General features: G+C 42.6%; 1 protein-coding gene across 1 annotated transcript in view; it reads left to right on the plus strand.

The window, feature by feature from the left end:
• LOC145416442 (F-BAR domain only protein 2) overlaps positions 1 to 23505 on the plus strand; it is a 264247-nt gene that overhangs the window by 220736 nt on the left and 20006 nt on the right. The window contains exons 14-19 of the mRNA XM_080285396.1: positions 1684 to 1760; positions 5464 to 5600; positions 17754 to 17834; positions 18392 to 18543; positions 18690 to 18904; positions 19249 to 19404. Coding sequence (XP_080141522.1) covers positions 1684 to 1760; positions 5464 to 5600; positions 17754 to 17834; positions 18392 to 18543; positions 18690 to 18904; positions 19249 to 19404 — 818 coding nt within the window. The remainder of the gene's footprint in view (positions 1 to 1683; positions 1761 to 5463; positions 5601 to 17753; positions 17835 to 18391; positions 18544 to 18689; positions 18905 to 19248; positions 19405 to 23505) is intronic.

A 23505-nucleotide genomic window follows, 5' to 3' on the forward strand; every position in this document is an offset into this window, starting at 1 on the left:
ACTGTTTACTTGGCAAAAACACCAGATTTGTCTCACTTTCTACCATGAGACCCTGTTATATGTGTACAGTTGATACTCCATGCTGAAGGTTAGGCACACTGTGTAGTAGGTGTACTATGCACTGCAAATCCATATACTACAAGGATGTCCAGTACTGTACTGCTTTTATCAGTGTCATCATCCTGACCCAGTATACCATGTTGACAAAAGGTTGCATGCAACATAAATTGTTGATTGATGCAGTTTTGATATCTCTCTTTCCCTGTAAAGAGGGACTATGTGGGTAGTATGCTGTGTACCCAGTTTCCAGAGGTAGGGGAGGTTTTTCATATCAGGATTTTTCAAACTTTTTCATATATTCTGTATACAGTAAACTGTCATTCATCTGGTGTAATTCAATCAAGCTCTACGCTGGAGATTGCAATATGCCAGATATTGCATATTATTCCCCCCCCCCCATCAGCTCAATATTTGGTGCTGAGCTGGATATAACATTATTATCCATCTCAGCCCTGTATTCTAAAAGTTTTCCCATGAGTAAAGATGAAAATTATGCATAAAATACAATAAAGGACAGGCAAACCCCGATTCACAATACCCCTATAGGCGATACCCTGGATTAGTGATGGGAGTAGAATTACCGTACCCTACCCCTCCTAACGATGGCCAAGCCCCAGCTTAACAATGGGGTTTGAGGGCTTTGAGTAGGATGAGTGAGTGCTAGGGAGCACCACATGTCTTCTGACCTCAGGGGGGGATAGCAAAGATGACAACCAGGACCAGACATGGACTTACAAGAAGTAAGTGAATGAGAGGTGTTTGATATTTTCTGACCTATTTTTTATGATTTACAGATTTTATTTATTGGTTTAAGTGAGTTTTTTAAAGGTGTTAGGCTTCGGTTAGCTCTTTTACAGGGTGTTAGCGCCGAAGTGGTGACATGTAGAGGTGTATGGTATGTAGGAGGACTGCTGGGCCTTGATAGTAGGCTGTGAAGCCTATGCCCAGAGTCGGACACATAAAAAAAAAAAAAAAAAAAAAAAAAAAAATTAGGCCATTTAGATTGGCTTTAAACATTTTTTTTAGGACTCATTTGGGTGGGTTCAGGACTTGGTGAGGAGGAAACCCAAGGCTTATAAATGCTTCCCTATACTTTACGTGTTGAATCTTCCCTGATTTACGATACCCCACCTAGCAATGGCTTTTTACTTAACCAATTGCATCGTAAACCGGGGTTTGCCTGTAGCGATAAAATACAGCAATACATCGCCAGTTGGCTGCCGTTTATGAGCCAGTTGATACACCTTGATGACAGGTATTGCATAGAACCGCCAGTTATGTCCCATTTTGGCGCCGGATATTGCATAATTTAACTAGTTATTGCTTTAATAGAGCCAAGCCAGCAGTGCTGGATATTGCATTGGGCCGGATATTGCAACAGCAGATAATTGAGAGTTTACTGTATACAGTACTTGATCATTGTGGGGTTTTTGGTAGGAGCCATGTTGTAAAATGCAAGTGAAGTATTATTGAACAGGAAGAGCACAGTCAAGCACATTTTTACTTTATAGGATATGATCTTATAAAAGTCAACAGATCTTGTCAGTAGAATAGAGATTATCATGAATTTTAATTATTGTTATTTGGATAAGAAAAATCACATAATAATGTTTTAATTTCCAGACCAGACGGACATCAACAGACACACAAGATTTGTATTCCTCAATGAAGCGATCAAATAGCATCACTCAACAGCTAAGGTAGGCTTTAGTAACTGTTAACCTAATTATTTGTATGTTTTAGTTATTTTATTTGTATTGTTAAATGCCTTGGATGTTAGCAGCACGTGCTGTCTTTCATATTGTTTTTCCTGTTCTTGTTTTTGTCCATAATTTCTTGTGCCTTTTATTTTTGTTCTGGGAGAAAAATTTGAATTAAATCTGCCACACCCATACCAGCCACTAGTACTTACAACATGCATCTTCACTGAGCATATTATCACCACCCTACCCCATTACGTACTGTCATCCCCGTCCAATCCACTTAATACTACACTCCCACCTCACCATTTATATTCCGATGCACACTGTACTTTTAAGAGATATCTATGACTTAAACTTTTCCACCACCATTGCTGCCTTCTGTACAGCACTCATCTTCACTATAAGTACTCTTCATGCCAACCTTACCACCCACTACCATCTTAGCTCATCCCACTCATCCTTTCTGCCCACTCCACCCACTTTTTGCTCCCTGTGCTGTAACTTGCACCTTAAGCTGGGTTTACACATTCAAGAATCGGAGCCACGATGCATCACGACAAGCCAAAATGGCGGGAATCGTGTAGAAACGGCACATACTGTGACTGTATTCAGAGCGCTTTGTGAGATAATCCCCAGGGTTCTTGGTGTGTGATGGGAATGTCCCAAAGCATGCCGAAAGTTTTTGGCTGCCAAAAATTTTTGTGGCCTACGCCAACAAGTACTGTATCAGAATTTGTGAAATAATCAAGAGTATCTTATTGACACCATTGTGGTATCATAATAGCAACTTCAAAGTATCGGCATGATTCTTGGTGGTTTAGAAAACACAACGAAAGAACAATGATGTCTGTTGCGTTAAAAAACCATTAGCGAAGACATTGCGAATTGGCAGCATTGCCCTCTCGACTAATGGTCCTGCGTACTGTCATGGGGGTGAATGACGTGGCATATAAAAGGGGCTGGGGAGGTAGGCTTGCCCCCAGTTGTGCCTCTGTCAGAGTTGCTGTGCCCTTCTCACACTGTCACCGACACCGTCAGTATGGTTCACCCTTCAGAGGTGCAGAGAAGCTCATCAGAAGAGGAGCCCACCACCAGTGCTACACTATCCCTTGGCGATGATCATGAGGTGTCGAAGATCCCTCCAACTATTCCTCCTCCAGCAGCAGGTGTTGAATCAGACCTGGATGATGGAAGATGAAGAAATTGCGTCAGGTCATCAACATGTACCACTCACCCAGCAGGAGAGTGACGAGGACAACAGCCCGAGCTCTCAGGCGGAACCAGGAAGAGGAAGAAGAAAGCTGCTGTTGTTTTCTCTTCAGCTGCAAGTACCACTCTGAATGCCTTCTTCAGGGTACGCCCCTCTTGTAGTTTGACAGCCCTCGGAACACCTGTGCTACGAATCGTGCAAGACATTCGGCAAAAAACATAAGTATGTCGTATTAGCGTCATGCTGGTGACTCGTTTATACGATAATCTTGGCGAATCAGGAAGCATCCTTGGTGATACAATTACGACATTCGTAATGCGATTGTAACTAAATCGTGATAATTGTTGCAACATCGTTAGCAAGTCGTACGGCCATCTTGGACGATCACGAACCATCAGCAATCTTGGGAGTTTCACCACGAATCCTACCCTTTCGCCTGTCGTGAAGTACTGTGGCTTCAGTTCTTGAATGTGTAAGCCCAGCTTTACCAGCCTCCTTTGAACTTCTCCAGGCATGCCCAGCCGCCATCCCAGCCCATCATCTAATCAACATCACACCCACAACACATTTCTGACCTCATCTGGTGAATACTGGTGTCATTAAGGTGACTGCCAGTACTTATAGGTTGTACTTCCCCCAATGTGACCTGCCATCCAACACATAACCTATTCTGGCCATTCATCTCCACTCATCCAACCCACTTGTGAAAGACATTAAGTTGTTCACTGTATCTCTAAAACCTTGGCACTGATAGGGTTGATTATTCACATCTTGATAGCCATGACCTAAAACAAGCTGTATTGACAGGAATTGATCTGATATATCTGAAAAGACCTTAACCCTTTCCCTACAGTGACATATTTTATATCTCATTTTTGCCATTTTATATTTGATTTTGCTCAGCCTGGCAAAATTTTACAAACTGGAAGAGTTACGTATAGTCTTCAGTGACCCCTGTCGTCTCTCCTTAGCTAAGTAAAATTGTCTGGCAGCACCTAGAGTAAAAAAGTACTGTATATAGGAAGGAAGGTAGACTTATAAAAACAGTATAGAGGAAGAAAGATAGAGTTGTAAAAACAATAGATAGGAAGGAAGATAGAGCTGTACTTCTATTTTTGTTAACAGAGTGTTCATGGAAATGGGTGATTTGGAGAAGGCTCTTAACAGAGTGCTCATGGAGGTGGTAAAGTGGGCAATGAGAAAGCTTGGGAATGAGGAGTGGTTGGTTAGAGTGGTTACAGCAGTGTATGAGGGTGCTTGCACCCAGGTGAGAGTGAATGGAGGTTTGAGTGTTGAGTTTTCTGTGTGCATCAGGTATAAGTTTTAAGCCCCGTATTGTTTATAATAGTGCTTGGAGCTCTCTCACATGACATCAGGACTGGACTCCCTTGGAAGGTGTTGTGTGCTGATGACGTGGTGTTGATTGTGGAGAATGAGAGGTTAATGGAAGAAAGATTTAGGGAGTGGAGAGACAGGGGTGGGGTACAAGGGCTTGAGAGTAAATGCAGATAAAACAAAAGTGATGATATTTAGGGCAGGTGGCAAAACTGTCAGACCAAAAGGGGTGTGGCCGCATGCTGTTTACAGCAAGGATGTGAGAATAACTCCATTTTATTCAGTGTTTGTAATAAGTGGGTGCATAAGAGATGTAGTGATATTAGAGGGACAATGCAAAATAATGCTGATTTTGCTGGAGTCTCTTAAGTCAGTAGAGGAGTCTTGCTATATGAGGGATATGGTACATTCTGGTGGTGGACCTGAAGCTACATTGGTAGAAGGGGTAAGGAGTAGTTGAAAAAAGTTCAGGGAGTTGTAGCCCCTCCTCACAGTGAGAGGGCTCATCCTCCATGCTAAAGGATCCTTGTTTGTAACATGTGTTAGGAGTGTAATTCTGTGTGGTAGTGAGACCTGGACAGTAAAGGATGCTCAGTCACACAGGTTGAGAGTGAGAAAATGAATGTTTATTGTGCCCTTGAATGTGAGGCCAGGAGGGCTAGGATTGTAATTCAGGAGTTGAGAGGAAGGAATGTTATAGTGTCTTGATGAGAAGGGGTAGATTGGGATTGTTAGGGCATGGTGGGAGAATGGAGGATGACAGTCACCAACACTGCACAAGATGGAGTTAATTCCTGCACCCTTGTGGAAAACTCTCCCTCTGCTTTGACAGTACTTCTACCAGCCCTGAGTATCATCATTTTTGCTTTATCCTCATTTACTCTGAGACCCTTGTACCCCATTCCATCTATCAAATCCCCAAATCTATCCTCTTCCTCCCTTTCATTATCTGCAGTCAACACCAAGTCATTAAAATACAGCATCTCCCATAGGAATCCTTTTCTGAAGTCATGTGAAAGAGCTTCATGGATCAATCAGTAGACTGTGACAAACATTCTGATATCCAATAGAAATTGCTATTTTTTTCTTAGTCCAAATTTTTATTCTATTTCTTACCTAATCTCACTGTAGAATTTTTTTTCTTTTTTCCAGCAGTAACAAAGCAAGTTCAGCAGACCTGCTAGGCTTGAATTTCAACTTTAACAACAGTGATACCAGCCCGAAAGGAATTTTGAACAACTCTAATGCAGCAGAATCATCATTCAATCGACCTATGTCCCCTGTAACAAAGGGTGAGGCCTTTTTTGAAGTACCAGAGTAGCATGCATCCTCAGTTTCAGAATACTGCTACACTGCTTCAGTTACTGAACACAAAAATATAAATAAGTGAATAAATGATGATGATGTTCATGATGATGATGATAATTCATCCATTTATATATCATTAAATCCTGCGTTGCCTCGTGGGGAGTGTATGAGCCTGAGGCTAGGCAGTTTGGTCCTGACATTTAAGATCAAAATGACCAGGCTCACTCATCCTTGAGTGGCATTATGTGAGCAATAAATCCCAACCATCCCTTGGATATAAACCTGCACATGTTCAATCCAATTGGAGTGCTCTAATTACCCACCAAACCACCAGGCACCATAATTTGGTTGTATGGTTACCACCCAGCATAGTAAATGGTTTCCTGGTGTACAGGAAACCATTTGACTTGTCAGTCAGTGTAAAGTCACCCATAGGCAGAAGGAAGAGGAAAGAAAGACAGAAGAGGGAGTGTAAAGTCACCCTTAGGCAGAAAGAGTAGGAAAGAATGAAGGAAAGCAAGACATAAGAGGAAAGAAGGAAGAGAGGAAAGGGCAGACACCTGAGAGCAGCACTACATCGAGTGAGGTGATGGTGAGCACCCCCACTTACCACTAATAATAATGATAATAATACAGTAAACTTGCACAGTGCGTAAGTGGATGGGCAGTCTTGGTCCTCGCGCACTGTGAAATCGCACACTGTGAATACATAATCTTATGGGGAAAATTAAATATGGGCGGTACCCCCTCATCCATCCATCCCACCCATCATCCAATCCTACATTGCCCCATGAGGAGCGTAGGAGCCCGGGGCTAAGCAGTAGGTCCCGACATTTAAGATGAGAGTGACCAGCCTCACTCATTCCAGAGTGGCATTACATGAGCAGTCAACCCCAACCACCCCTTGGATATAAACCTTCACCAGCTCAATCCGATTGGAGCGCAATAATTACTAAACCACCAGGCTCCAAAATTTGGTTACATGGTTACCACCCAGCATAGTAAATGGTTTCCTAGTGTACAGGAAACCATTTGGCTTGTCACTCAGTGTAGAGTCTGCACCTCATACCTTGACGTTTTTTGACCCTTAGAGACATTAACCTGTTAACTGCTCTATACAGCCTGGGCTGTTCCGAGTGTGACTGCTCAACACAGCCCTGGGTGCGCAGGTGAATTTCGAATATAGTGCCATGGTGACCAAGGCCAACCCATGCAAGCATGTTTGAGCCTTCAAAACCGAAACCAAAAAAGAAAAAGAAAACGAAAACCATACATTCCAATAGGGAATCAGACACTTCGATGTTCATCCATGGCTTTACCAAGGTAAATATTGAGCTAATATTTCGTTACTATATACTTTGGCATGTGTTCTATCAATTCCTAAGACAAAATTTGGTCTTTGGGAAATATCATTTTTACCCCAATGTCTGCGCATCACGGACACCTCCAAAAAACCGCCATGAGCAGTTAACGGGTTAATAAAGGGAAAATTTTTCAGACATACACTACAGATATAGGTACAGTAACAAAAATATGGTCAGCCACCATAACAACAGTAGACAACAGGCCTGATGGACTTTAATAACAGGGATTCCGAGGTGCGGCAACGCACTTAGAGTGTCCCTGCTGCCACCCCAGCCACACCACACTTGTTTAACGGTTGCCAGTGTTGTATTGTTCCAGGCTTTGACAAAGAAATTTACAGCCTGTCGAATGTTATATTTCTTCCAGAATGCAGCATCAGTCATTATGGTGGGGGTTGCAGGTATGCCAGATGAAGCAGGTGAGTCAGGTGAGGCTGTGGAGGTGGAGGAGGAGGCGGCTGGTGAGTCAGCTGGGGCAGTGGAGGTGGAAGGGACAGCAGTGGGCGAGTCAGGGGAGGTGGTGAGGGGAGGATCCTCCATCTCTTCCTCGCTGCTGCTCACATTTTTGGCAATTTCCTTCATCTCTTCTTGTTTGTCTGTTTCATTCCTCATCTTGTTATGGACGTATTGGCAGTATAACAACTTGGCATTCATGAAATAACCGTCATTCAAGGGAATCCAAACATTATTATAGAAACTGGGTATCTATTCTAACTTACTGTTATTGTCAAAACATTAATGTCAAAGTCGTTATTGGCGAGATCTTACTGTAGACTCCTCTTGAGCAACTTCCCCACGAGCCCCTAAGTCACTATTGGCGCATCGTGCGGGGAGGGGGGTCATGTAGTCAGGGAAAGTAGTAGTTTTGGGCCACTCCTTGCCTCTGCCTCGTGTATTGTTGGCTAAACTTGCGCATTCAGAGTTTTATAGTTATGATTTTTGGTCACACGTACTATGCGATTCGCGCACTGTGATCACACGTACTGTGCGAGTGACCTGTACATTGAAATGACACCACTGAAGGTATTCCTTAGCCAAATGAGACTGGCTGTGGAACAGCTGATGTTTTCTGTGGGCGGAAGGCTAAAGCAAGTGCCAGTGCCAGGTAATTGCTTCCTAGTAGTTGCTGGAAATAATTGGGAAAAAAGGAATTTAAAGTATGTAATGTGGGTTATAAAAGAGTCTCAGATTGTGGTTGAGTTTCTTGCTGAAGAACATTAACACAAGTAAATGAATTAATTAGTCATCTATCCATCCATCATCCAGTTCAGGATTTTCCTATCAGGAACATAGATACCTAAGGCTAGATTACTCATTCCATATAATAAAGGCAAGAGTGACCAATTGCATGTCCCTGGGAAATACTGTACTGTATTACATGAGAAGAAGACCATTTTGGAGCACAGCCAATTGGAGCATTGTAATTGGACCATGTATGTATTAAAAAAAAAAAAAAAAAAAAAAAAAAGTGTCTGGGGGTAAAGAGGTTAACCCTTTAACCGCGGGTGTCATTCCAGAATGACGTTGCAAAAACTGGACCAAACCGCGGGTGTCATTCTTGAATGTTCGTGAATATTTTGAATACCCCGCGTTTTTTCTGTGCGCCAATTGTTTCAAGGGAGAGTAGCTATTAAGTTCTTTCACTCCAGCCGACCCCCACCTCCCTCTTCCCCCCCCTGGGGCCCCACCTCCCACCCCCTGGACCCCCCACCCCACCCCGGACCAAACACGCATCAGTATCTGTCCAGCTGTGTGAGTGACAACATTGCTGATGTGATAGTGAAGTGCAGGCAATTACAGTGCCTTTTACCTGCCTTAGTGAACACAGAGTGGGTGTTTATCGTATGTGCAGTGTTCATATATGTTTATAGTATTATTATCAGAATGAGGTTGGCATTTGGTAATGGTGTGTGAGCGAAAAATAGTGATTACAACACCGCTGATATGGCAGTGAAGTGCGGGCAATTACAGTGCCTTTTACCTGCCTCAGTGAACACAGAGTGGGCGTTTATCGTATGTGCAGTGTTCAAATATGTTTATAGTATTATTATCAGAATGAGGTTGGTATTTGGTAATGGTGTGTGAGCAAAAAATAGTGATTACAACACCGCTGATGTGGCAGTGAAGTGCGGGTAATTACAGTGCCTTTTACCTGCCTCAGTGAACACAGAGTGGGTGTTTATTGTATGTGCAGTGTTCATATATGTTTATAGTATTATTATCAGAATGAGGTTGGCATTTGGTAATGGTGTATGAGCGAAGGTAATGGTGTGTGAGCGAAAAATAGTGATTTTACACCCCTCACTTCTAACGGCACTGCCCGTCCTGTGAAAGTCAACAAAGTCATGAAACCTACATCAATGGAAAGCTGAAGGTTAGTACTTTCTAATGGTACCTTATTTTTTTCTCTAGCTTTATTCTGTGCAGAGTTATTAACCCCTAAAACGCGGCTGTGTACGCGCGATCCCCCCCCTGTGGCGGGGTTGTAGCGGGGTCTGAGTACCTGTGGAAAAATATTAGCCAAAAATCATAGATTAACCCTAGAGCATTAAAATTTTTAAGGCATATATTACTTACATTCAGCTATCTCCTGAGCCACATGTTGAGCCTTCGTTGACTACCCAAGGACTTGTGAAGACTTGCAAAGTTGGGTAACAAAGTCTTCACTCTCACACCTCCAGAAACCCGGTTTTCTTTCTACCACAGCCTCAGTCTGTCACAGTACACTTTATACAACAACGTACAGGTTGTTTGGAATCCGTATTTGTAAATAAGAACTGAAAATAAGGCTAAAATGGACAGAGCGCACGGCCGACATGCAGCGCGGTGGCGATCTTCCCGTCAATATTGTCACATTTGCCTTTTCTCGGCAAAAAACACGTATACTCCTTTTTTTTCCATCATAGGACTTCGCAAACGTTTGCCTGTCACTATTACGGTAATAAAAATCAATGTCACTGCCAGTATTGTGGACTGGGAATGAGGAAGACCACCGCGGCGCGAGTTTATTCAGCCTTACGGCACGCACTTTATTCTCGCTCCTGTCGGCCACTCGCACTTCATTTCTATCGCTCACTTTCACTGTATCTTTTTTTTTTTTTGCCTTATTCATCAGTGTCACTGTCCAGTGTTATAAAAATAATATTTTATACACAAAAAACTTTTACTTTCAGAACATAGAATAGGAAAATATGCTTTTATCTTTTTACACTGGAGTGACTGTCACTCGCAATACTTATATGATTACTATGTACAATTATTTACAACAAAAAACACTGTAACTGTCAGTGCTTTTACAAGTACATACACTAATTTACACTCATCAGGCTGTCACTGTCAGCACGTAAAAGAAAACTAAACAATATTATCACTGTCACTCTCAGTATTTTTCCCAATATTTTTACCCTTATTTTCAAAATCTACTTAGGCTGTGGTAGTCGAAAAAACACGGGTAAGCACAGAGGGGAACTTTGCACTCTTTGCACTGCAAGGAGGTGCGCCTAAAAGTTCTTTCCTGCCTGGTAGTGTGGCTGCACACATGACACCTCCTCAGTGCTTTCCCCCTCTTTGCAGTGGCTGGCAGTGGCTCCAGGCGGTGTCGCTGAAGGTAGGCCATACACTGTAGGCGGTCTGGAGGTGTGTGAGGGTGGCGTTTGGGACCTGTTGAAAGCACCTGGCCATAACGCTGAAGCAGCTGGTAGACACAAGTCTTGGAGAATCTTCTGAGAGAGTAGTTGGCTGGCTTCCTGTTCTTGATTTTATACAGGATGAAGGCGTTCAACATGCACATGTCAATCAAGTGCAAGAACACCTTCCTGTACCAACGACGATTTTTCCTCAGACAGTCAATCTCTCCAATCATCATATCCGACTTGTCCACCAGCCGCATATTGGACGTTTATAGTCAATTACAGCATCAGGCTTCATCACAGGCTCGCCAGTCCTTCTGTCGACCTTCCCTGTTGCCAGCATTTCACCCTTGTGTACTGTGGTGAGCATGTTCACGACTCTCTTATCATGCCACCTGATCGCAAGCATCTTGTCAGATTTCTTCAGGTGCACGTCTCCCCCGCTTTGACTTTTCAGCCTCTGGGAAGGCAGGGTAATGTGCCCTGTTACTTCTGACAGTGCCACAGGAGCCGACGCCGTGTTCAGAAAGGTACTTGGCGAGTTTTGGAGCTGTATAATAATTGTCCGTATACAGGACATGATTCTCGCCAAAGTACTTTTCCAAAAGCACTTTCACCACAGAACCAGAGAATCCAAGGGGTCAGTCTTATCCAAGTCGACATTGCTGGCGGTGTAGATGACGAAGTCAAGGATGAACCCCGTCTTGCAGTCGCACAGCACGAAAACTTGATTCCAAAGCGGTGGCGTTTGCTTGGAATGTACTGGACGAACCGAAGACGGCCCCTGAACAATACCAAAGACTCGTCAATCACGACTTTCTTGAAAGGGCGCAAGAACCTCGTAAACTTATCTTTGATCATGTTCAGGATTCCCCTCACTTTCCATAATGGGTCAGTTTGGGAAGGCTCATCATTATTCGCGAAGTGAAGATAAGTCATCAGCTGCCTAAAACGATCGCGGCTCATGTATTTATTGAATATTGGTGTTGGGCACAGCTCGTCGGAACCCCAGTACTCTTCCAACTTATGCTTCCAGTTGTGCGGCATAAGCAACATCAAGGCAATAAATACAAAAAGCTCGCGGATCGTCAAAGGCACCCATGATGCCATCCGCGACGTGGATGGCGTCGCAGCCTCACCACCTTCTTCGCGAATTGGCGCACATTGCCCCTCGTACTTGTTGGTCTCGGTACAGATGTGCTCCATAACCTCGTCGTCAAGGAAGGCCAACAGGTAGTCAACACATTCACCATCGTCGTCCAGAAGTCAGCCTGAAGTCCACACTCACTTTCGTCAAAGGGCAGATCTTCAGGCACAAAATCTGATCCCTCTGACCACACAAAAGCATCTAATGTTCCCTGCCTTGGCGGGGTGGTGCTTGGGGGGGGGGGGGGTGAGGCAGGTCGTGTGGGAGTGGGTGAGGCAGGCTGGGCAATAGTAGGTAAGGGAGAGGTTATCCCAGGCCGTGTTGGTGTTGTGGTGGTGGTGGTGGTGGTTGGAGGGAGATTATCGCTTGGGTCAAGGTCACCCGCGGTGGCGTGACTCCTGAGTTGCCTAGTGGGAGTTAGCCTAGGGGACTTAACTTTACTCACACGAACACTAGGCCTACGATAACCTCTCATACCTAACATTGCTCGTCTACTTCCCCTTTCTCGGTGGTGATGGAGACTCCGATGACTCAGGAGACAGGACAGCAGACGAGGAGGACGAGAGAAGAGGGCTGGGAGAACGTGGCGGGCTTGCGGTGGTGTGGCGTGGCGTAGTGGACAATGCCGGTGCACTGCTGTCTCCGCTCCTCTTCCTTTTCTCTCCCTTTCCATATTCGAGCCCCATTTTCACCGGGGCCTTCCCTGTAGAGGTGCTGGGCACAGTCACAGTTTCCTCGGGCACAGAAATCATCACTTCCGGGGCTGAATCAGCACTCGATTGTGTCTCTGATTCAGCCAGGCTAGACAAAACACCCACGTCACTGCCGTAGTCCATAGAGGCTTTCAACAGTTCAAATGCTATGGCCGAGTCACTTAGCCCCTTGGTAGTCACTTGTAAAGTTTTGAAGGGCGTAGAGGTAACAAAACCCTTTTTTGGAGGGCTAGAAGGCACGGAACTAGAAGAGCTAGAGCCTGACATGGTGTCACCATGGCAGATTTGCGTGGACTGACGCTAATCTGGGGCAAACCGCGCGAAAAAATGACAGTGTGACAACTGGGGAAACAAGCGTTTCCCAATAGCAAAAAGTGCTTGCGAGATGACGGCGCAGATTGACACGTATCAGCCATCCGCGCGTTGCCATATCGCACGACGAGGGAGGGCCGCGCATCGGTGCGTCCGTGGGTAAAAAAAATGAGACTTGGCAACAACCGAGGTCAGTAGTACAAAGGTCAAGTGTGCTAAAAGTAGCTCACGGGTGGCGGGACTGAGAGACAATACCGGCTTGAGCCTGCTTGCCCGCGGTTATTCAAAATTAACTCAAATCGCAAACGCGACGACCCGCCGTCTTGTCCTTTGAGCCGACCGTCGCAAAAGCGACGATCCGCGTTTTAGGGGTTAAGGTTTAAAGGTTTGTTTACATTTGGCTGAAACCCCCGCGGGAGAGGACAGTCAGACCAAAACAATACCCGCGGTTAAAGGGTTAATGCACTGCATTAGTACACGGCATGAACATTTGTCATTGATCTTCCAGCATGCATTGGAGAACTGTCTCAGTCCCCAAGTGTGACTGGGGGAGGTTTAATAATAAATAAAAGAAGATTTAGTATGTGCACAGACCAAATTGCATAGGTGAATTTTTCCACAAGCAAGATGGTGCTTACTGAGGCCAGATGATCAGGAAATGGAGAACATGAGTGTGATGAGTAATGACTGGAGTTTGTAGGATGAAATACAGAAGAGTGTGCATAAGCTGTTGTTGAGTAACCCAGGTCCGTCTGGCCAAGCAAAACCTTCAACTGCAGGCCAGCAGCCGTCCCCATTGGGCCCTCCTGTGCAGTGAACTGATGTACTCAAGTGTGGAGGTTTGGTTCCTGGATGGATGCCTCATTTGCATCTCCACTCAGTTAACAGGGGCACCAAAGTAGGCTCCACATCACCCCGTTATTTGGTTTTATGTTTTAACCCAGTGTTGAAAATGGTTTTAAGTAATATGGAGGTGAGCATGTTAGTAATGAAATTGTTGCACATCAGTACAGTCCAGGTGCATGCATTGTGCAAATTTTGTCTCTAACATCCGATGTGTTCAAAGTATTGCATGTAATACAGTACAGTACAATAGATCCTCGATTTAGTTGACCTTGGTAGACCGGATATGGGATTGAACGGGCACTATGATGGCCACAGGATTTCTGTCGGCTGTAATGAAGTGTCCGTTAAATGGGCCATAATACATGTGTTTCTTACCCTTTTTACTCCAACCTGGCCTGAAATAGCTCTCTTCTGAGTGTGATTTTTGAGTTGTAGTAGCAGCCTATAGCAATACAGTGATCTTTTGGTTATAGCATTTTTCGTTATCACTGCTAGATGAAGATCTGCACATGTGCCAATACTTAAACCTGTGAAGTAGTCAGGATGCCATTGGCATGAATGGTAAGTGCTTGAGTGTGTGGCCTGTTTCACTGGGTATGCTGTTGATTAGTTTCTTTTATTTTTTCCTTACTTTCTAGACTCTACCTCACCTTATCCATGGGTAGAGAAGATGTTGGGATAACCTGTGTAAAAAGAGAATTTGTTGTATTTAAACAATGTTGAAAATATGAAAAGATAGGGAAGGCCAAGGAAGAGCTGCTTTGGTATGCTAAGTGATTGCAAGAGATAGTCAGATAATAATAATGTGAAAACAAAGGAACAAAGCTATCAAACTGACTGGATGTAACATGCAAGGAGATAGGATTGTAGTTATGGAATGACTCTGGCATACAAGTGAGAAGATAAAGTTAATGTGAAAATGTAGCCTTTGAGAAGGAGCTTTGAGTTATGGTGACTTGCTTGACGGATGAGGGAATACTGTATTGCCCATTTGCAACAGATGGAAGCCTTCATGTGGTGGCACCTATTGGACCAAGTGGTGGAGTTGCCTGGTTATATTAATGGCCTTCAGTCCCCTCCTAGCTCCCTAAAAGGAGGATGGTGGACTGCAGAAGGGCAAACTTGGCCGAAGGGCAGTTTTGGCCCACAGTCCTCTGGATTCCTGTTATGATAAACCTGGGGTTGCTACTGCTGCTGCTGCTGCTCAGGGTGGTAATCATAACCAGATAACAAGGTGATTTGGAGACTACTATGGTGCCCCTGTTAACTGGGTGGAGGGATGCAAATGCAGCATCCATCCAGGAACCAGGAACCAAACCTCCACACTTCACTGGGTCGAGGCATTGCCAACTGCAAAACAACATCAGTTTGCTGCATGGAATGGCCCTGCAGGGGTGATTGCTACCCTGTGGTTGATGGATCTGCATAACCAGACAGACCGTGGGTAATTTACTACTGCTACACTCACTGCAAATTGACTTAGGACCTACACACAGAATTGCTATGGGAGAGTTGTCTGTCATTGCTTTGTGTTTCCACCTCTACCAAGTGAATTTTTTGGGCAAGAAGTAACTGGCAACTCCTCTGGTGTTGGTGGGAGGTGGTGAAACACTCAGCATGTCAGTGCTTGCCCAAAAGCGAAAGTGGGAGTATATGTCCCCGTCGCTTCGAGCTTGCACATCCTTTTTTTTTTTTTTTCCTAGAGTCGAGTTGTCATGCCTGGAAATTACTGCTCAAGGGATGAGAGGGTCTGTATCATAGTATGGAGGCAGAATAATGTCCCTATCAACACGATTTGTGATTGTACTGGACGCGCAAAGTGAACCGTCATGAAGATTCTTGCTGCAGCATGTGGTCTGCCATCTGATGTACCAGAGCACAAGCACGGCAGTGGAATGAAGAGGATGACTTCCAGAGGTACAGATACGTTTCTGAAGAAGGAAGTAATCAAGAAACCTCGACTGACAGCAGCAGAATTGAAGAGAATGCATCCCCAGCTTTTACAAGACGTCTCAGTTCGAACTATCCAACACTGCTTGCAGAAGGAGCTGGATTTGCCAAGCCGCACCACAGCCAAAAAAACGCTTCTCGTTGACCGCATGAAGAAGCAGCGCTTTCAATTTGCCAAGAAGTATGCACACTGGACCAGATGAGTGGAGAAAAGTTATGTTTTCCGATGAAAGCACATTTGATGTGTTCCAGGTGCGTTCTGCCAAGTTTCGTCACCCTGGCTCCCTTAGTCAATATGACCCTGCTTACATGGTGCCGACTGTTAAGCACCCACAATCAGTAATGGTATGGGGGTGTTTCTTAGGTGAAATGGGAAGGAGAAGCCTCTACTTTCTTCCTAAGAACTTGATGACTAATGGTGGCCGGTACATTCAAGTTCTGAAAGATCATTTGTTAAACTTTTTTGCTGTTCATGGGTGTGACTTTTTCATACAGGATTCAGCTCCATGTTACGAGTCAAGAAAGGTGACAAAATGGCTTCAGGATAATCGGATTGAGGTCCTCGACTGGCCTGGTAACAGTCCGGATCTAAATCCAGTAGAAAACTGCTGGGCAAAGATGAAGAAAATCATGGCAGAGAAGAAGACACCCAATCTAGACAACCTCAGGACTGAACTGACAAATGTTTGGTGCAAAGAAATGTCCTTAGATTACTTTAAAGATCTAAGTGATTCGATGCCAAAACGCATCCAACTGGTCCTGAAAAACAAGGGAAACGTGTTTTCATATTAATGAATGGCATTTCATGAACAAACATTGTGATGTATTATGATTTCTGTGTTTTTTAACCCCGTCTTTACCGACCCTTACCCCCAGTGTAAACGCTACGTTTACCCCCCATACCAACGTGACAGCTCCCCCTCCTGTAGTGTGAGAGTTAGTGTATGTTTTTTGCCATGTCCAGACTAATCACTCTTTGTGATATGTTTGTATACTGATGATCACATAAACCCAGTATGATGTTGGTAATAAAAGATAAATGATTATAGATCATTATACTGTATAAGTTTACATATCTTACGCTAAAGTACTGTTACCCAGGTACCTACTGTACAAACTGGCTTGAAAAAAAACGTCATGCACAGATGGATGGCTTATTTATTTACCATGTAAGCTGAACATGAAGTGTGTGGACACACGTGACGGTGATGGCAACCTTGACCCACTTGTTGCCGAGCGTGTGGCATCACTAAACTAACTACTAATCTCCTCCTCCTCCTCACTAACATCAACCTCGTTATCATTTTCAGGATCATAGTCATCTGCTGACACATCAGACAATGCTGCATCATCATCTGATACATCTAAATAAGTATCCTCATGAGGAATAAACTTGTCACTATCAGAATCCGCCAGAGACGCCATAAGAGAAAAATATCCTGTACACCCTCTCTCGTGGTCAAGTGCGTGGTAACTGGCTCTCTCAGGCAGGCCAAAGGGTGTAAATTTTGCCATTTGTCAGTGGAAAATATAGTACAATATCTGTAGTAGAAATTATAAATAAAATAATGATTGGTCTAAAAAAAGTTACATCACAGATGAGTGAGCAAGCCATTCATGCCACCGCAACTTAGTCATGATGTATCTTATGATGTCAGAATTCGTCAGAACTTTGCCACAGTCTTAGTTGTCCAAACACAGAGCTGTTGCTATCACACAGTCCTCAGAAACAGCCTTACTGGGCTACTCTGAGGCCCATAAGTTGCCATTCATTAGAGGGCATACCAGCGTACCACGGTTGCGGTTCTGGTGTCTCACGGGTGTTTACAAGTGATGTACGGGGGTACATCACAACACATTCCCGGTAAAGAAGGGGTTAATACCTTGTGGGGGGAGGTCCTAAGTCAATTTGCGGTAGCTATACCACTGCTACTATTACTGCTGCTGCTGCTGCTATTATTATTACTACGACTACTACTACAGGGAACCCACAGGGAACTCGGTTGGTAGCCTCTCTTACTTTTTATTTTTTTTCTTCTTCTTCTTCTTCTTTGCTACATGCACATGTAGCAACTACTATGAATGATCATGAATTGGGCAAGGAAATTTAAGATAATGAAAGTTTTGTATGTTTTATTTATTAATGTACTTTTTACATTTTTTTTGTATGTTGCAGGGGTGTCATCACCAGCTACCTCTGTCACATCAGTAACTTCACCTATTCTGGCTCCACCACCCCGTGCTGACAGATATGCAGGTCTCTATAATCTCAACATGTTACATATCGTCACATAAGTTCTTGATTATGGTCATGGGGTTTACTATGGTGTTTTCTGAGAGGCTTTTGTGGTGGTTAAGTAGTGCAGGTACACTGCTTGTTATGCTGAAAGTTTGAGAAGGAAGGGATCTCATTTTAGGGGATGGTCAGGATTTAAAATTTTTTCTGTAATCTTCGTAATATGTAAGAAAACTATGAAATACTGCACTTAGGATTGTTGACCATAAAAACACATTGAGTTAACTGATTGTCTACTAAATTATTCAACATTAGCCTTTACTTTTCTACATGAATAAAGTTGTACAGTATTCCATAGCTACATAATCATTAAGCAGCTATTTGTTGCGATGTACTTCTGGCAGGGAAAAAGTATGTCAGTTTGTCATAATCATATAGGAATGGTAGAAACCAATCCTTTAATTATACCTTTTGTGGTCTGAAGGCCAAAAAATATTTAACTCTGCTTGTTATAATAAAAAATAAGTACAAGATTTACAGTATTTCAGACACTGTTGATGTGTTGATATTGTTTTCAGAGTTGAGTGATATCTTGAATGAGACTGAGGGTGATGCTCCCCCTGCACTTCCTCCCAGAACAGGAGGAAGTGGTGGTGGTACCTCCAGCCGTGGCTCAACGCCTACACCTACCATGGCCATACCCAGACCACCTTCACGCAAGGCACTAGATGTAATTTTCATACCATGTATTATATTTTTGTACCATAGCCAGGTTCCCTTACAGTATGCAGAAGTTTCAGTTCTTCAATGGTACTTCTGAAATAGCAGTTAACATTTCCATAACTTTTGCATTGACAACCATATTCTTTGGATCAGGGTCCAGGTAGCACTCGTGGGCGACAGAGTCCTTCCACAGTTTCTGGCTTGTCCCGGGCAGAGTCAGTGTCGAGCTTGGAATTTCGCACCTCTAGCTTGATGGCCACATCACGAGGTCCCTCACCTCTCACCATTGGACTCTCAGACACCATACCCATTGCAGTGGCCTTTCAGGAACTCTGCCATGCCTACTTCAGGGGAACTGATGAGACTAGGTAAACTACTGTGATGCATAATTTTATATTTGCTAAGTAACTAGAACAGTAGAATACTGTTGATTTACAGTACAGTACATTATTCCTAAGCCAGTATCTGTCAGTTCTATACAGCAAAACTCATATTTAGAATTATATATAACCTTATCATTAGTAATATTGAAGTTTCAAAAGTGATGGCCCAAGGGTAGGCTACTATTGTTCACAGTAACACTTTTAGGAAGGTGATTCTAGATTCAGTAATGTATTGGCTCTATTATTTTGTCAGAATTTATATATTGACGTTTATACTTGTATGTGATTATAAAGGATACTGTGTGTGTAACATGTTGATCTAAATGCAGGTGCCAGGTGAAAGTGACAGGGGAGATGATGGTGTCATTCCCTGCTGGTATAGTAGGAGTGCTGGCTAACAACCCTGCCCCTGCTCAACTCTCCTTCAAAGTCAACAACTTTACTAAAGTCACCAATGTGCTACCCAACAAGCAGCTAATAACAATGTTAGTTTTTTTTTTTTTTTTTTTTTTACCTTGTACAAAAGACATTTTTAAACAGTTTTCTTGTGCAGCATGTCTAGTCTTGACCATTTTTTTTTTTTTTTTTTTTTTTTTTTTTTTTTTTTGAGCAGTTCAGCAGTTAATAGCAATATTATGTATGCCAAATGTATCTGGATAATACTGTGGTTGAATTATCAACTATCAGTTCTTAGATTACCACACTCTTGTTACTACAAATCTCTGTACAGGGGGTCCTCAAGTAATGCACTTACTTTCTAGTGGCAGGATGTTATGCAAATGAAGACTGCACTATAAAATTATTGGAAAACCATTATAAAAAGCCTAACTGCCTTAGACCACATTAGCAAAATCGTGTTTTTCTCTTATGCAGTAACTCACCATTTACGTAAATTCATTTTGTGGCATCATTAATACATGCCTTGATATATTTACGCAGAAGCTGATCTCATTTTGCAAATGAATAAAAAAAAGGGTAATAATGAAAGAAAACAATGCACAGTGTGAGGAGAAGTCATAAAAACTGAGAACTTCCTGTCCTTTTGTGCAAGTAATGACTGTTTAACAAAGATTTTGTCACATTATAAAGTATCAAAGCAAGTGGAAAATACCAGATATTTGTCACTTAATACAGTTAGTATCCCAGCTAACCAGGAAGTTTGAGGAACTTAGCTTCTTATTTACTGATTTTTCCCAGCTGTATGACATATACAGTACAGATATATCTATCTATCTATCTATAGCCCGACGCCCTAATCCCGCAAAGGGTGGCCGCAGACAAAATGCCTCCAAGTCACTTTGTCACCCGCCATTTGACTACCCTCCCCCCAACTCACACCCCCCCCTCCCACATATACCTCTCAACTCCATCCCTCCACCTCATCCTCGGTCTACCCCTCCCTCTCCCTCCCTCCACCTCACCTACATACACCCTCTTAGTCAGTCTAAGTGTATACAGCACTTGTCACTCATATGTGGGTTCACACTAACAGATTCCAACTTAAACATTATCTCCTTTTCAACACACCACTTGGACGGAACACATGTGCTTGCAGTGTTGCACAGTAGAACAGAATGCACAAGGCAAGTCCATGCTGTTAAATATTATTCACAAGTTTGTGAATAAAAACATGGAAAAATAAACTAAAGAAATCAATCTTGATGATTTATTGGTGAACTAATGATACGGAAATAAATGTTGTATTGTACAGTAGAATTATCGCGACTCCTGTGCTCACTCATCAGCTGTGTGTACGTCCACTACTCGCCTGTCAATTTTTTCCCCATCAGACCACCGTCACTCCATCCCTTACTCACTGCTTAGCTGTTTTGCAGAATATAAAATAAATATGCAGGATTTGCAAGCACAGAAATTTTTCCAACAAAGCAAACCTTCATTCTTATTGACTAGATTTTCTCTTCTCTGCCAGTACAAATGCATTGTATGTAAATTCATCTTAGTCTGCACCTTAGGCATCACAGGGTGTTGAAATCACTGTCTGTTATGACAACACAACATTGAGGGAGCTTGTCTACTGACTGGTGGGCATCAAGAAGCAGATGGGTGATTTGTGAAGGTATGGAGGGTGACTGAATTAGAGGAAGGGAAAGAGGGGGGGATAGGAGGGCTGAGAAGGGGATTAACTAGAAAATGACTTTAACCAGAAATGTCTTCACTTCACGTTGCCCAAATTCACCCAGTCTCATGCAACATATGACTATTTTTACTCGTGTATGTTGGTGATGATTAAATAATCATACTATCATACTGCACTGTATATCATTCACACACGCACACACGCATGCATGCGCGTGCACACACACACACACACACAAGATGTAAATGCTATATATAAAAAATTCTGTGAACTCTATGAAATAGGAGTCCAGAAGTACATCCCACAGCACAAAGAAGCAGAAAAGAAAATAAAGAAATGGTTCAGTACAGAATGTAAAAAATCAAAAGAAAAAAAGAGATTTGTTGTGGAATAGATACAGAAGACACAATAGTGAAAGGGCATATAATAATTACAAACAGGCAAGAAACGATTATACAAGAATAAGGAGGGAAGCCCAAAAACAGTTTGAGGAGGATATCATAAATAAAAGTAGTGATCAACCGAAGCTATTTTACACCTACATCAGAAGCAAAACCAAAGTAAAAGATAAAATACAGTCCATTACAGACGAGGGAATCACCTATACACAAGAGAAGGATATTTGTGAAGCGCTAAACAAGAAATTCCTATCAATTTTTACAGAGGGAAAAAATTTTGAGAGGGATTATGTGGAACATGCATGCCCACACATACTACCAGATATACAAACATCAGAAAAAGTATTACAGCCGGAGCTAAGTAAATTAGACAAAGGAAAAGCAAATGGTCCTGATGAAATTTCATGTTGGGTACTACGTGAATGTGCAAGGGAGTTAAGTAAACCATTATTTTTAATTTTCAAGAAATCCTTGAGTCAAGGTAAACTACCTGATATTTGGAAGAAAGCAAACATTGTTCCCTTATTCAAGAAAGGGAATAGACAAAATCCACCCAACTACCGACCAGTATCACTAACCTGTGTTGTAAACAAGGTATTAGAAAAGCTTATAAGAAAAGCTTGGGTAAATCATCTAGAAGAACACAATATGATAACAGAAAGACAGTTTGGTTTCAGAAAAGGAAAATCATGTGTTACTAATCTGTTGAGCTACTATGACAGAGTAACAGACAGATTACAATAAAGAGAAGGATGGGTGGCCAGTATCTATTTAGATTTCAAGAAAGCATTTGACACAATACCACACCAAAGACTTTAATGGAAACTGTACCATCAAGGAGGAATTTGAGGCAAACTGTATTGTTGGATGCAAGATTTTCTCATGAAAAGAGAAATGAGAACAGTACTAAGGGGAAATTACTCATCATGGAAAGAAGTGACTAGTGGAGTACCACAGGGCTCAGTGCTGGCACCAATCATGTTTTTAGTTTATATAAATGACATAGACAGTAACACTGGAAATGAAAGCTATCTAAATATGTTTGCAGATGATGCAAAAATACAAAGGAGAATTACTAACACAGCCTCTTGTAAAGAGCTACAAGAAGAAATAAATAAACTTCATGAATGGAGTAATACATGGCAAATGGAATTTAGTGTGGACAAGTGTCATGTAATCAAGATTGGTAAAAGTGGAAAAAGACCTGATTGGGATTATACGTTAGGAAATAAAACCCTACACACATGAGAAAGAGAGAAGGACCTGGGTGTGATTATCAATAACAGACTATCTCCGGCTGACCACATCAGTGAGAAGGTACGGAACATGTATACACTGCTTGCAAATATGAGAATAGCATTCACATACATAAATGAAGACATGCTAAGAAAGATAATAACATCATTTATCAGACCAACCCTGGAGTATGCATCAGTAGTCTGGAGTCCTCATCTCAAAAAACACATAGACAAGATTGAAAAAGTTCAAAGGTCCGCTACAAGATGGATACCAAGCTTAGGGGATCTAAGCTATGAAGAAAGACTAAACAAACTGAATCTACCAACATTACAGGAGAGAAGGAAAAGAGGTGACATGATAATGCTGTATAAATGCATATCAGGGAGGGAGAAAATTGACATAAATGATTACTTAACCTATGGGGAAGCATCAACAAGAGGACACTGCAAAAAACTGCATAAGAAGAGAGGTGATAAAGATGTAAGGAAATTTAGTTTCCCAAATAGAGCAATTGATCAGTGGAATGCACTACCAAATGAAATAGTGTGAGCCAAAACAACTCACAATTTTAAGGATATGTATGATAAATATGGTTTAAGACACGGTACAGTACTAGCTTGACTCATTCCTGTAAAGATACAATTAGGTAAGAACACACACACACACACACACACACACACACACACACACACACACACACACACACACACACACACACACACACACACACACACACACACACACACACACACAGGGAATGATATCATGCTCACCTTGAGCTGAGAGTGTTGTCACACAGCTCACTGTGGTATATGTTAACTGCCTGAACCAGTGGAGGGAATGACACATGC

The sequence above is a fragment of the Coenobita brevimanus genome, chromosome 106, assembly GCF_032717465.1.
Source record: "Coenobita brevimanus isolate Jiangsu-jjx chromosome 106, ASM3271746v2, whole genome shotgun sequence".
In the NCBI taxonomy this organism is placed as follows: Eukaryota; Metazoa; Arthropoda; class Malacostraca; order Decapoda; family Coenobitidae; genus Coenobita; species Coenobita brevimanus.